This window comes from Cyphellophora attinorum, assembly GCF_001299255.1.
Source record: "Cyphellophora attinorum strain CBS 131958 chromosome Unknown Contig13, whole genome shotgun sequence".
Lineage (NCBI taxonomy): Eukaryota > Fungi > Ascomycota > Eurotiomycetes > Chaetothyriales > Cyphellophoraceae > Cyphellophora > Cyphellophora attinorum.
In genome coordinates this window covers 34,812-49,806 of record NW_017253241.1, presented here as the reverse complement: position 1 = coordinate 49,806, position 14,995 = coordinate 34,812, and the positions used below count along the sequence as shown (strand labels likewise).

Sequence of the window (14,995 nt, the reverse complement as noted above, 5' to 3'; positions counted from 1 at the left end):
CAGCTGATAGGTATGTGGTGCGCCGGTATTGGCCTGCCACCAGACTCTTGGCCTTGCCTTCGGGGGACCCTACACCGAAGCAGTCATGTTCTTCATTCTCTGCAAGTCTTCGTTTGCGGTGTACTTCGAGGATCAGCACGGCGCGGTTCGGTATCATCGTGATGCACTTAAAGCCTCATTGCCCTTCAGGACTCAGCAACGGAGAATGCCACGTGCACACGACTTCTGCCGCCGCATTCTGCACTTCGGAAGGTACTCGCTGCTTTAGGCATATAGGCTACGAAAGTTGTCGGCAGTCACCCAGCTATCTCGTCCTTGACACCGTTCTACACAGCGTTCTCCCGTTCAAGGGCGTACAGCACCACAGTCCTCGTATTTGACCACGTGCAGGTCAGCAAGCTTTCTCAAGAAGGATGGGACTACCAGTCATGAGGTTTGATGACAAGGAAAGAGACGTAGATCCTCTTCGCTCTACTGAAGAAGAACATTCGCTCGAGCAAGAGAAGCAGACAAGTCCGTCGAGAAAGCGAGCTCGGACCCGACCGATGCCCGCTGTGGAGGCCAATCGAACGTTGGACTGCAATCGTGCTGCAAAGCGTTGTCACACAGAACCCGACATGTCATATCTCGATCGCCTCTTCGGATATCCCTCCCAAGTGAGGGCTGGCTAGCATCGAATCTCCAGCGAGCGTCAACTCCTGCTAGGCCTGATCATGGCATCGACGTGTTGACTGACGTTGCAGTGACGGAAGAGCCGTCCTCCATTCTCGACGAAGCCACCAACCGAAACCTGTCCGGCAACTCAGCACATCTACAACGTGCTCCCAGCAGCACTATCCCTAGCATCGTCATCACTGAAGCCCCAGAACTGACCTCCGCGGAACGGGACCAAATTGCAAACAACAAACCTCCATGCCAATTCCGTTATGATCCTCGGCGCTCCGAAAGGCGCAATAGAGCGGCGCGCAATGAATGCTGTTGTTCGACCTGCCGGCAGTACAAGCTCAGCACTCCGACGGAACAGCTGAAGTGCGACAACACGCTGTCTCCACCAGAAAGATCGACTAAAAAGAGATTGAGGGACCTTGATACGCTCGAACAAGGCGGATATTGGACTTGGCGATTGAGGGAGGTTCTTGGACTCAGAATCTCAACCATTAAGACGTTGAAGCAGCAGAATCCGAAATTCTGGCTGAAAGTTCAGAAGATAGGAGACAAAACCTTCCTGCGGGCGCTTCGCAAGATAGAAAAGAATAGGTCTGAGGATAGGAATGAGAACCGTGCAGCGGAGTCGAATCTGGCATTGGTGTGGGAGGAGGCGGCAGTACTTTCGAGTGAATGTAGAAAACAACTGCGATCTCATGGCTGGAGGGTCCCTCATTCGCCGCCGCCAGCTGGCTAAGATGATGCTGCTGCGGAGAGCGCATTCGACTTCATCGACTGGGACGACTGAGGCTATTTGCAATATGACGGTCGCTGATCGCGACCATAGGACGTGTTTAGCAAGCGTATGGCTTGATCAGATGATAATACTTCAACCTGTGGTACAAATCTCTCATAGTGCACTAAGTGAGGCCGAGAGTACTTACCTATTATGTCCTCGCAACGTACCTGTACATCACTAGCACTTCTCCCAGCAAAAGCGATTGTTCGAGATGTTTATTGCTCATCAGAATGGAGACAAAACGGCACAAAAGTCCCCTTGCTTCGTATTTTGTGGGGAAGCGGGAAAGCTGCGAACTCAACCTCAGCCTCCTAAGGATGATGTGAATTTCGATTTCTCTGTTTCATACATCAGGTAGGTACCATGGAGATCGCTTCGAGAAGTATGTTGTCTCCGATAGGTGACAACAACGAAGTGTGTGGGAAGTTGCATTGCTGTTGGTTGTCTCACAGAGTCCGTCTCTCCACGATGCCTTGCTAGGTCATCGAACATCACTGGCGCGATGAGCATGCCAATCGCGCACCCGGTTCTCAAAATGGAGGATCAAGGTAACCTTTGGAAGTGCGCGAGTTCCATCTCATCCATCGCTTGCCCAATATTCAGGATCAACCGTGTTTTCCTTCACAGCTCCAGAATTAACGTGCCTGGGCTGAGGAGTCTGCAGTCTCGACATTCCATGTTTCCAGACAAGCTTCGTCTTAAAGGCTTGCGGCCTGAAGGACAACTGTTCAGTACTTTTGGCTCACCAGTCATGCGCTGAAACTGGTTCTGCTTCTCTACTAAAATGCACCCTCCCGCATCACGACAAGGTTCCCAAGTGTCCAGCCATTGCGTTCAGAGGAGCTCGGCAACGTACAATCATACCGACGCGATGGTCGACTTCACGGCAATCATCGTTGGTTGTACCGCAGCCACACGGCTGGCCACCCTTTTCCATCCTGGCTCGCTCGTCGACAGCCTATACGGGCCAAGGGACGCTGATCCGTCCCCTTGGGAGAAGAAGACTCGAGTCATCCTTCGCATCGGCTCCAACGTATATGGCAACACCACGAAGCAGACCATCGGAGATCTTGGCGGCGATATGCCTGACGTGGAGCTCTTTGGTGCAAATGGCGAAGCATCCGCTCAAGGCAAGAAGGGAAAGAAGCGACAGGACGATGCCACGTTCAAGGAATACGACTTGGACAACTGGGATTCCTGGAAGAATGATCAAGGCGTGTTTTACCCCACTCAGCCGCATGAGTATATGACCCTTTTTCACCACAAGGAAGATCCGGTGTGCATGAGTATGATCAGCGTTAAGGAGCTTGATGGTACGGAATACCACATCACTGGTGATACCATGGCCAGTTGTGGTTGGGATCACTATCCTTCTACAGGGGTGGTCTTAATCGATGAGCAGCCAGTCGCTTCAAAGTGTCTCTGGCTGGGTGGTAAGAACCCGGAGTTGAGCTTCCCAAACAAGATGCAATTTCACCTGCCATCATTCCGTCCAGAATATATCGGCAGCGTGGACAGATATATCGAGGATCCCAGACTCCTGTGCAACTCGGAGCCACGGGCGTTGAAATATAAGGGGGAAGGTCACGATTTCGTCACTCTCATCTTCAAATATCCATTGACATGGCCAGACTCGGACGCGCCAAATGCCACCGCCGCTGGAGAACTGCCAACAGCGCTTGATCCAGACACGCTGTTCAACGCTAAAAAGTGGCTGTGGTCTGAAACAGCGGTGCACTATAAGTATGGCAATGTGTGGAAGAAACCAGAGGAGTGGTGGCACATGAACTATACAGTGAGCGGGCAGGAGCTGCTCTTCGCCCAAACTCGGCGATCGTCCCCTTTGCCCGCCGAATATCTGGTCGAATACAATGCCAACGCAGATCCAGCTCTTGTGAGACCCTGGGACCATTTACCCGAAGGAGTTTTCAAGCCCCAGGGAGACACTTGGAGTCGTGGAGCACCGCACGCATTGATGGGAGAGGCAGACGCTGGCGATGTGGGAGAAGAGGAAGAAGGCATCGCAGTAGACACCGCAGTTGGCAAAGTGCAGCCTCGAGAGCCTTCCCGGCAGCATAAGCTGGCGCCTTTTGCCACACAGTGGACTCACTGGACTGATCCTCGCGAGGAGTTCTCTGCTGTTCAGAACTGTCAGCAAGACGGTGTAATTGGTCCCGACATCGCCAACTCTTATGAGCGGAAGTACTGTCGCCTCGAGGATCAGAAGGTCTTTTCATACTGTGAGACGGATCAGGAAATTGACTGCTTTGATTTCGAGGCAGGAGAAGTACGTACCGCAGGGTCTGTCACCTTGTGCTCGGTCTTAGAGGTCGATGCATACCAGCCCAGGACAAGAATTGATCAAGAGGTGAAGGAAATAAAGCTAAGCGCAAGATCGAAGACTTCCCGGTCGCGGATGTCCCGGCAAACACGCCCGAGCTCATAGCCTCTGGCAACTTGATGAGTCGTTCTGGCCTTTCACTGCAGCATAAACCTCAGGCGTCCGAGATCGAGGCCTAGGTCGACTGGTCGACGCAGTTGGTGGTCACCTCTCAGCAGCCGGATCTCAATTTAGGCTGGGATCGCCTTAATGGGATGGGCAAGCATGCTTGACGGAGGTCGTCTGCGTTGCTGTGGTCCAGCGTTAAAGACTGGGCTCCGCCACGCTTGATCGAGCGATGCAACTATCAGTAGACCAGTCAACCACGCTTCGCCCTTTAGCTTGCTCGCCGACTTCCAGCGCCAACGACGGCGACGCTGAGGCGTATGGCAGTGGTGCGAAACGAGGGCTACATCTACCCCACGGCCACCCGACACAATGTCAGCAGCCATTCGAAGCATATCCATCGCCAGCCAATCATCACCACTCGTCCCACGACTAAAAGCTGAAGACGATTGCAATCGAGATACACCTTGAGCGACCAAGTCCATCCCAATGCTATCGATCTACAGCCAAGACACCACAATGCCCCGCGATTACAGACGAAACCCAAGAGTGCATTGCAATTGCCCCACATATGATCACTGCGAAGGTCGGCATTGTCGCTGCTATGCACAGAGGTTGAAATGCACTTCAAGCTGTCCATGTGCAGGGTAGTGGTGCGGAAATAAGTGATGGGGTTCAGGATCGGCACCATACTGGGATCGGTAACCAATTAATGCTGAGGAGGAAAGGGGAGGCAGCCAGACTTCCACATCTACACTTCGTGACTGACGCTGCACTCAGCTTACGGTCAGATCTTTCTGTTCATAGACTTGTAGGCGCGGTGGAATGGTACAAGATGGTCCAGGCCTTGTTGACTCAGCCACGAGGTGTATCACGGACACAAGGCAACGAGTGATCTGGACTTTAATGATCTTGCGCCGTCCAGGTTGATGGAACAGAGAACTTCTGTCTTAGTCTGCCTGACATGTGTCAGTAATACTCAGCCTGATTTTGTTGGTGACGGGTTCTCCCCTCGGCTGAACGCCGAAATGCGTACAAGGCAATTTTATACCCAGCACTCAACGACTATCCTCTACTTTCACCACACTTGGCTAGATGAACGTTTGACGAACCGTCAGAAGTTAGTGCACTGCATCTCTGCAGCAAGAAGTCTCCGGAAACGACCGGCCGAGAGCCCTGCGCACTACACTGCTGGGCGCGCACCCACGATTGCGTTGCCTCGTTGCCTGGTCAGGCGTCCTCAACAAGATCCCCTTGCACACCCACCTGGTCTCGCTTATACATTACTGGTAACGGGACTACTTCATTCTTCCAATCATCTGGCGCTGTACTTTCTCTGCAGTGCTCCACGATCCTCTCGCCGGGATCTTAGCACCCTGGCAGCTAGCAGTCCTGCGGTCTCAATCTCCACAACAGCAGCCATGGCGACCACCACTACCTCAAGCAACACAGCACAGTCAGACCTTCAACCCACCCACACACAGCAAACCGAACCCAAACACTACGTGACGGCCACAAACGCGCGCCTGCTCGCCTCCAACATACTCAAAGCCAATAACGTGCCTTCCCAGTCAGCAGACCTAATCGCCCAACGCCTCATCGCCGCCGACCTCCGCGGCATCGACACACACGGCATGGCCCGCCTCCCCAGCTACCTCGCCCGCATTCGCTCCGGTGCCCTTTCTGCGACCGCCACGCCCACCTTTCACCCCATTACACCCTGCGTTGGCCAAGTCGATGGACATAACGCCTTTGGCCACCTATGCGCGCATTTGGGCATGAGCAAAGCCATCGAGATGGCGCAAACCTACGGGATCGGGATGGTGAGCGTGAAACGCTCCAATCATTTCGGCATGTCTGCGTGGATCGTGCAACAAGCGCTGGACGCAGGGATGATGAGTCTTGTGTTCACGAACAGCTCGCCTGCGTTGCCGGCGTGGGGTGGGAGGGAGAAGATTCTAGGCGTTAGTCCGATAGCTTGTGGGGCTCCAGGGGGTACGAAGGGGAGGGATTTCGTGCTGGACATGGCGCCTAGTGTTGCGGCGAGGGGGAAGATACATAAAGCGAAGCGGAGAGGGGAAAAGATCCCTTGGGATTGGGCATTGGATGGGGAGGGGAAGAGGACGGATGATCCGACGAAGGCATTGGAGGAGGGGAGTGTGATGTTGCCGATGGGTGGGCCCAAAGGGAGTGGGTTGAGTGTTATGATGGATGTGTTTAGTGGGGTTCTGAGCGGGTCGAACTACGCAGGAGGCGTGATTGGGCCGTACGACGAAAAGAATGTCGATAAAGAGGCGGATGTTGGGCATTTTCTGGTGGCCATCAAGCCGGATCTATTCATGAGCAGTGAGGAGTTCAGATCGCGGATGGATGTGTTGTATCAGAATGTGGTGGGTAGCAAGAAGATGGACGGGGTCGACAGAATCTACTTCCCGGGCGAGATCGAACAGTTGGAGCAGGAGAAGAGGGAGAGGGAGGGTATTCCGTTGGTGGAGGCGGAGGTGGAAGCGCTTAATGCTGAAGCCAGGAGGCTGGAGTTGCCGAGATGGTGTTGGAGACAAGTTGAAGCTGTACTCCCGTTTCAAGGGTCATATGCTTTGGCGCAGACCGCGCTACGAACAGCGTCGTGTGGCCAACGGTGCCCTCCTACAAATACCGGCTGATGCCTGGGCTTTCGCGAGACCGGATGATCATATATTGGTGCCAGAAGCCGATTCCTGTGTCTCTGCGTCCCCGATCTTGGAAGTGTTCGCCATTCCCTTCTATACGCCTCAGCACTACCTGGATGACTTCAGTGTCTGTGGGGCATGTGTCATACCCCCGGGTCAGCAGGTTAGTGAAATCAGTTCCCTCATGAAGCTGAGGGGAGCTGTATCAATTTACCCAAATCGACACAGCTTTTGGGCTAGATTGATAGTTTCGCCTTTCAAGCGGGTGGTGGCTAAGGAGAAACTCTGTGTGATGAAAATTGAGCCTGATGGAAGGTATCGTAGGTCCAGGTGGGAGCCTTACCTGAGACCGGATGACTAGGCCATGCGGCAGTCCTGCGGCTTCATCTGTCGCCGGATGACGAAGGCCTTCGTCCAGAACCTGTTGACTGATATCTGTTCCATGTACCTAGGGTCAAGCTTTGGATGCAGCAAGTCTTGTGAACAGGCCGGCAACGCCCAGCCGCAGATGTTACAGGTGCAAACCTATTGCTCAGCGTGTTCGCGTCACGAAGACTCAGCTGGCATTTTGTGCATGTGCTGATGTTGTCAAGAGACTCCGCTATACCAGGTAGAAGTATAGAATAGGAAGCTGACCTGCCATGTTGAGACCTGGGCGGAGCATGGTGGGGAGGGCGGAGCGGGCGCTTGTGATGTTAAAGCGGAAAAGTCGATGCAGCTGAGTCTTTGAGCATATTTTGACTCCAGAACCAGTCATCCAGTGACTCACACATCTTCTGTAGTGGCATGTGCGCTTCCAAGATCAGGTATATAGTGCTGCGTCCTCTCACTTCCTCACAGATTTTCTTTCCTTTCTTTGTACAACATCTGTCGAATAATATTACCATATTTCAAATTTGCGATACTTGAGCAATGGGATATGTTGGTATTTGCAGTCATATGTGTGTGCACCATCGTCTGGCTTCGCTTTGTGAAGCCTTCGGGGGTGTTTACCAGGGCTCCTTTTGTGGCTCGCAATGTTGTCGTCGTGATAAGTTAGAAAGCGCATTGCTGTGAGCCGGGTCGTTGTAGGCCACTTTGCTGTAGGCTATATTATTGTACGCTATATCGTGGTAGACTACATCGTCGTTGACCGTGTCACCGTAGACTGTGTCGCCGCGAGCTATACTGTTGTAGACCACGTCGTCGTAGGCTCTGTCGTGGGTCATCTTGTCTTAAGCCATGTCGCTGTGAGCTATGTCGTTGTAGGCAATGTTGGGAGCCATGTAGTCTTGGGTCATGTTCCCGTAAGCCAAGTTGTCATTGCTGGTGTGTGAGTGTTATTTCGGCCCGCGTCACTGTCACTGTTTTCTCACCAACTGCTGCGCCTCGTCGTCTCGATCATCACTGTTGCTGCGTCAGATTACAATCAGAAGCGCACTTGTCTCGGCCATATCTCGTTCTCGAGTAGAATACCTTGTTCAGGAAGGTGCGAGACTATGAAGTCTTTAGTCGTAGGCTGTGACGCGTCTGACAACCTTGGAATCCTGGCACTGGATTTGCTGCCAGTCACAGAGCCCCCGCCAAGAAGGATTATTAGAATTCGAAGTCTGGTAACAATGCATTCGCTCCAAACAATGATATATGTACATACGACACCCTGGCAGTGCCAGCAAGCCAACTGCGGTATCCAGATTATGCAGCCCGTCTATTTACACTACACACTCCTCGAGTAGCCGCCAATGCCAACTCGACCCCAGCTTCCCCTCCACCTTCCTGCTTTCTTCACCCAGATCTTTCTTGCTTCGTCCACCCAGAAAACAGCACTTGCTAGCGCCACCAAGTGGATCAAGTCCCACACTGCTAATGCCTCCGTCTGGAAGACGCGCTGCAAGAACGGGAGGTAAATCACACACAGCTGCCCCAGTAAACTCCCAGCGACAGCGTAGTTAAACATTTTGTTGCTGAACAACTTGAGTTCGCCGAGCAAGACGGATTTCGACTCCGATCGGCAGGTCAGGGCGTTGAACATGTCGAAGAGCACGAAGGTGGTGAACGTCATGGTCGTGTCGCGAGCAGTGACAAGTTTTGTGTGTTTCTTAGTAGCCGCATCTGCTTCGGCATCTTCGGACATTTCGTGAATGTACATAAAGAAGGTGCCTAGCATGACGACCGCCGCCTGCGTCATCACCCGTCGTAAAAGTCGTGTGGTCAGTACGTTTGCGTTGCGTGGTCGAGGCGGCTGAGTCATGACACGTGGGTCGACAGGTTCCACGCCGAGCGATTGAGCTGGTGGTCCGTCCATGAGGATATTGATCCACAAGATCTGCATCGCATTGAGTGGGTTGCGGAATCCAAAGAGAGAGCTCAGAAGAACCAAACTGAGAGCGGCGACGCTGGTGCTGAGCTGGAAGGTGATGAAGTTCTGGATGTTGTAGAAGATGCCCTTGCCCTGCTCGATGGCGCGCAGGATAGTGGAGAAATCGTCGTCAGTCAAAATCATGTCGGCAGCTTCCTTTGCAACGTCTGTGCCTAGCATGCCCATTGCGATACCGATGTCCGCCTTCTTCAGAGCAGGGGCATCGTTGACACCATCTCCTGTCATGGCGACCACGTCTCCACGTGACTGCAAAGCGCGGATGATTTTCATTTTGTGCTCTGGACTTGTCCGGGCGAATATGGTTGTGGAAGCAATAGCACTGCTGAGTTCTTGCTCGCTCATTTTGTCGAGCTCGTCACCGCGCAGTACAGAACGGGCTTCGGACGGGCCTGCTTGGACACCCATGCCGAGCTTTCGCGCAATGGCGACTGCTGTCGTTTCTGCATCTCCTGTGATCATGATGACCTTCACTCCACCCATCATCAGACGGCGGATAGACCGGTGAACATCCTTGCGGGGCGGGTCACTCATTCCGACAATACCAGCAAAGCACAGTCCGTGGAAATGTTCCTCGTGCAGCTTCGCAGGAACCGGCGATGGACGGAGGCCCGCCGGGGTCGAGCTTCGGCTCATTTGTTGCTTTCGCACTGAGCCACTAGCAAATGCAATCACACGCAGACCATCTTCTGCCATCGCATTTGCAGCTACATTGACCTCTCGGCGACGGACTTCATCAAGGATGACTTCTCGACCATCCTTTGTCAAGTAGGTGTCGCAGCGATCCAACACGCGTTCGAGCGCGCCTTTGATGTATGCTGTCTCTGTTCCGGATCCATAGTTTGTCACTTCTCCTAACGCGTTGGGTATCATGACACCCATCCATTTTCGTTCAGAACTGAAAGGCGTCTCGCTTGACCTGGGCGGCAGCTGAGACCTTACATCGTCCTCACCGAAGGTGTCCAGCAAGTCTAGCACCGCCACATCCGTCGGCTGTCCTATCCATCGACTCTTCGTACTTGCGCCTCGTGGATCTCTAGTAGAGGATAGCACAGCTGCAGCAGACGCCACGGCGGGGGTGTCTGAATTTGTGGTGCACATTTTGGCGTTGTTGGCTATGTTTCCAACCCGCAGTATAGTGCGCACAGCTGAACTCGGTTGCTCGGCTGTGTCAACGTTGAAAGGCAGACCAGCGTCAAAATGCCACATTTTCGTCACAGTCATATGGTTCATCGTCAATGTGCCAGTCTTGTCGCTACACACAACGTTAACCGACCCCAGTGTTTCTACACTTGGCAACTTCCGAACGATTGCATTACGCTTAGCCATCCGAAGGACCCCAAGTGCGAGTGTCACCGTAACGATGATCGGCAGACCCTCAGGTATGGCTGCTACCGCGAGCGACACACCAATAGTGAACAGGTCGAGTAGCTTCTTGCCCTGGAGCAGTCCAACGAGCATGATGACGCCGATGACACCGAACGAAATATAACTGAGCTGCTTGCCAAGACGGTCCATTGCTTGCTGTAGTGGCGTACGTGGAGCTTCAATCTCTTGTAGTGATATTGAAATGGCGCCAAATTCTGTCTTCGCACCAGTCGCAATGACTATGCCCTCGCCGTAGCCTGATCGGACTAATGTACCCATGAAGGCGATATTGTGTTGTTCATTCAGCCGGACATCAACGCCAACAGTACCTGCCGCGTCAGACACAAATGCAGGCGAGGAGGGTCGCGTCAATGGTTTCGTAGGCGCCTGTAAAGCATGTATGTTCTTCTCGACCGGCTCGTTCTCGCCTGTCAGGTTCGACTCGTCGATTGTGAGTTCGGTCGCTCTCGTGATACGTATGTCGGCTGGTATGCGGTCGCCAGTCGAGAAGAGGACCAGGTCTCCCACCACGAGTTGCGTTGCGAGTATTGTCGAAGAACCCTGTTGGTGAGCAGCCTCTGCTGATCCGTTCGTCAAACTCTGACCCCCAAGGCCGTCTAATTTGTCATTTTGCGCCGCTAGTAATCCAGCTTCGCGCCGAACATGAGCTGAATGGGGTACAAGCTTGCTCAGGGCTTCTAAGCTCTTCTCGGATCGATACTCTTGCACAAACCCAACTGTGACCACTATCGTAACCGCTAACGTGATGCTAATCGCGTCGTCTTTGTTTCCCAGAAAAAGCGAGACGACCGCCGAGCAGAGTAGAAGAAGGATTAATGTCTCCTTGAACTGCTTGAGGAAGCGCAGCCAGAGCGGCTCTTCCTCCTCATGTGGCAGTTCATTAGGTCCATCGTCAAGCAGTCTTTGCTGTGCCTCCGACACTGACAGGCCTGTTCTCAAAGAAGTCCTCGCGCGAGACTCGGTCTGCTCGGGGCTGAGCAATGCGTATGTCGAGGTCAGGGACGAGGAGAGGCCATCCTTCGGTCGGATGGCTGGCAGCTCCAGCGTCGACTCTTGCGCATTGTACACCGGTAGACCGGGAGACTCCGATCTCGACATCATCTCACGGCAGCCGACTTCGATCGCTCATGCATGTTGGAACGCCTCGAGTCGAGGTATCCGCAACAGGGGATGCGATGGTGGACTGTGCTGGGTCACAAAGTCCTGCGTCGACAAGGAGTTTTGTTGAGCCTAGGGCTGATGACTGTTGGAGCGTGTACAGTGTTACTGTAGAATTAATGTTCCTAAAAACGTGAAAAGTGCTTATACAAAGTGACTAGACTGTGACATTGTCTAGGAATCATTCACTTGCTTCCGCAATGGTCCAGCACATTGGTACCAAAGTGGCTCCACTTTCTGCGGATAAGACATCCGCCACTAGGCTTTAGGCGGACATAGTTCTTCACTTCTTCAGAATGGTCTCAACCTCAGAAGATGTCAAGTCTGACCTCTCTCATCTCGTACTGCTCAGTACATTTCATTGCCCGTACTTACACTTAGCGCATCGAGTCTGCACGTCGACGTCCTCAAGTCGCTTGGCTGTTCTTGATCGTCGTCGTTACCTTGAGTCGTACACACCTCTACGCACGTTCTGTCCTCTGGTGAGGCGCAACGATCGCTGCCATTGTTTGTGTGCATTGAGCAGCTCAAACATGGCGGACGCGGACAACATGGAGGAGGAAGATCTCTTCGCTGATCTGTAAGTGCACATTTCTCTCATCGAAATCCCTACATTGACATGCGTCAGTTACGACAATGACGAAAGCGCGCCTTCAAAAGACCAGATCGTTACTCAGGCACATGTGCCCGAGCCCGCCGAAGCGACTGAAACGCCAGGCTATGGCGAAGAGCCAGACACCGGTCATGATCCCTCGGCTTTCGACAATGATACTGGTATGCAAGAACAGCCTGCCAATGGCGCGGCCACGGAAGCTGCAAGTGAGACACACGAGTATACTAGAGAAGAGGAGCCTGGCATTCGGATGAAAGAAGATGGGTAAGTAATAACAAATCTCATGCTTTGAAACCGCCCCAAGTACCCCAATCCGCGCGACCGTCGGCATTGGTCCTGGTTGGCTCCCATAGCCCTGTGGAAGGAGGATACTCGGCAAGGATTCTACTGCGCGGAGTCTGTGGTTGCTCGACTAGACTCAAGTCGTGGTGAGAAGCGCCTATAGAACGGCTTCGAATGGACGATAGCTGCGCTAGAGAATCCTTTGACCTATGCCAATGGCTGCACGAAGCATGGCTGGAAGGCAAGCGAGATGTTGCTGCGTTGGGCTTGCCGCTTGAGGATGTGTACGACTAGAGCGTCGCATCTGCAGCAGAATGCATCTGATAGCAGAATTGTTGATCAGCGCTGTAAGCATATGGCTCTCATGGACAAGTTGTTCTGTACAGAATGGTCGATCGGACGGATGTCAGTCTACCCAGACTTAGAACCGCAACACATCATGGCAGCAGAACAAACTAGGCTTCACATATCTCTATACCTCAACAGTCAGACAGTCAGGCAGGACATAGGAGCATCAAGTATCACAACGCCGGTACACACAAATTCAATGCCACCTTTTGCAGCGTCAAGTCATTAGAGGACGCTGGCTAGGCTGCGAGAAAGAGTCAGGGTTGCGAACCTGAGCCGTACAGAGTTCTGAAAGGCTGGTCTCTGCGGCCTGTTGATGCATGTCTCGAGCAAGACTTTCGCCAGCGCTGGGCTTGACTTTGCCTTGATAAACCTCTCCTCCGGCGAGTCTTGGCGCAGTCTCCACCACGACTTTTACACCAACGCCTCCACCATGCCTGCACCAACCATCCGTCCCGACTGCTTAGTGCAAGGTCGCTACGACTTCAAGTCGTCAACTTTGTGTGGACGCAAGTATCAATGACCAATGTCGGAGGCATGTTGGGCTCTATACACAAGCGCCAACGGCATAATGGTCTCAATCGACTTGGACCCGGATTCACCTGGACGATTAGCCTTCATGATCTCTGCTTTGTTGTTAACGACACAAGTATGCTTAGACCGTTACTAATATGTATGGCTTGATAGAAAGATGTTCATCGGAGGACTTAATTGGGAAACCACAGATCGTAAGCATCTCTTGGCACCATTTCGTTGCATGTTCCTGACCCAAATCTTTCAGAATCTCTCCATGACTACTTCTCTCAATTCGGCGAGGTCCAAGAGTGCACTGTCATGCGCGATGGCGCCACCGGCCGCTCAAGGGGCTTCGGCTTCCTCACCTTCAAAGACCCCAAGACCGTCAACACTGTCATGGTCAAAGAACACTACCTGGATGGAAAGATCGTACGTGTAGCCCATCACTTTTCTGAAACAAGCCCGGAGACATGGGGCAACCCCAATCCCAATGCCCGAAGGTCCCGTGGGCGCAAGAAGAACATGCGCTTACAAAATCAGATTGACCCGAAGCGTGCCATACCGAAGGACGAGCAAGAAAAGACCGCCAAGATCTTCGTCGGTGGTGTGAGTCAAGATGCGACCGAAGCAGACTTTACCGACTTCTTCGAGCAGTTCGGACGAGTCATCGATGCCACACTCATGATGGATAAGGACACCGGCCGTCCACGAGGCTTTGGGTTCGTCACATTCGATAACGATGCCGCGGTCGAGAGAGTACTGGCCCACTTCCCGCTCGAGATCCTCAACAAGCCGATCGAGGTCAAACGTGCTCAGCCACGCGGCAAAATGGGAGAAGAGGAAGAGTTTCGTGGCGGCCGAGGCCGTGGCGGCAAGTTCGGGCGAGACGACCGCTTCGGTAATGACGGCGGTAACAATGGCAACAGCCAGAACCAGGGTCCAAATATGCAGGGCATGAACGGCATGTCGCCACAGATGATGGCTCAGTAGTAAGCATACTCCCGCCATCCATTGTATCTGCGTTGACATCTTGCTAACAACCACGACAGCTGGCAGCGCATGCAAACCTACTTCGCCATGATGCAGCAACAGATGATGGCCAACGCCATGGGCGGCGGCATGGGTCAGATGAATCCTCAGATGATGGCACAGATGCAGCAGATGCAACAAATGCAGCAGATGCAGAAAATGGCCGCAGGCGGACAGAACATGAGTCCTCAACAGATGCAGCAGATGCAAGCCATGATGAATGGTGGTGCAGGTGGCATGAATGGCGGCAACATGGGCGGAGGCGGTGGTCGCGGCAGGGGCTTCAACACCAATGAGCAAATGGCGTTCGAGCAGCAAAAATACGAGAATCAAGCTAGGCGCGGCCCACCTGGCGGTCCGAAGGGTAACAACAACGCTGGACAAGGTGGCGCACCGCAGTCGTGGGAGGGTATGTACGATGATGTGCCGCAGCCGGAGGGTGCGGGCGGAAGTCAGGGTGGAAGGTCGTCTGCTGGTCCGATGCGGAGTGGCACCCCGAACACGAAGGCTCCGAAGAACGCCCCGACTGGTCCGAGCAATGCTCCTGCGAATGCGCCGACGGGTCCGAAGAGCGCTGGTGGTGGCGGTGGACGTGGTGGATGGGGCAGGGGACGTGGAGGTGGTCGCTTTCATCCTTATGGACGTTAGGGACGTTTTCATGACAAGTGGCTGCTCGTTGCGGCGTCATGGCTTGATTATTCTGCCCTAGCAGCATCCGCGGCAGGGACCAATGAGGGCAGGGATG

At 53.4% G+C, this 14,995-nt stretch overlaps 3 protein-coding genes across 3 annotated transcripts; 2 read left to right on the top strand and 1 right to left on the bottom strand.

The window, feature by feature from the left end:
- Positions 1 to 5,311: 5,311 nt before the first annotated feature.
- AB675_11243 (putative oxido YjmC) lies at positions 5,312 to 6,553 on the top strand (the record flags this gene model as incomplete). Its single annotated transcript, XM_018140072.1, has 1 exon — positions 5,312 to 6,553. One exon carries the CDS (start codon positions 5,312 to 5,314, stop codon positions 6,551 to 6,553), a length of 1,242 nt encoding a protein of 413 aa, XP_017999859.1.
- A 1,702-nt stretch (positions 6,554 to 8,255) lies between these two features.
- Positions 8,256 to 11,402, bottom strand: AB675_11242 (Calcium-transporting ATPase 1; the record flags this gene model as incomplete). The annotated part of the gene is made up of 3 exons (XM_018140071.1): positions 8,256 to 10,844; positions 10,889 to 10,900; positions 11,013 to 11,402. 3 exons carry the CDS (start codon positions 11,400 to 11,402, stop codon positions 8,256 to 8,258), a joined length of 2,991 nt encoding a protein of 996 aa, XP_018000141.1.
- A 593-nt stretch (positions 11,403 to 11,995) lies between these two features.
- On the top strand, positions 11,996 to 14,898 carry AB675_11241 (putative RNA-binding protein; the record flags this gene model as incomplete). Its single annotated transcript, XM_018140070.1, has 5 exons — positions 11,996 to 12,042; positions 12,091 to 12,339; positions 13,393 to 13,433; positions 13,487 to 14,210; positions 14,271 to 14,898. The coding sequence occupies 5 exons, from the start codon at positions 11,996 to 11,998 to the stop codon at positions 14,896 to 14,898; spliced, it is 1,689 nt and encodes a 562-aa protein (XP_018000185.1).
- Between the last annotated feature and the right edge of the window lie 97 nt (positions 14,899 to 14,995).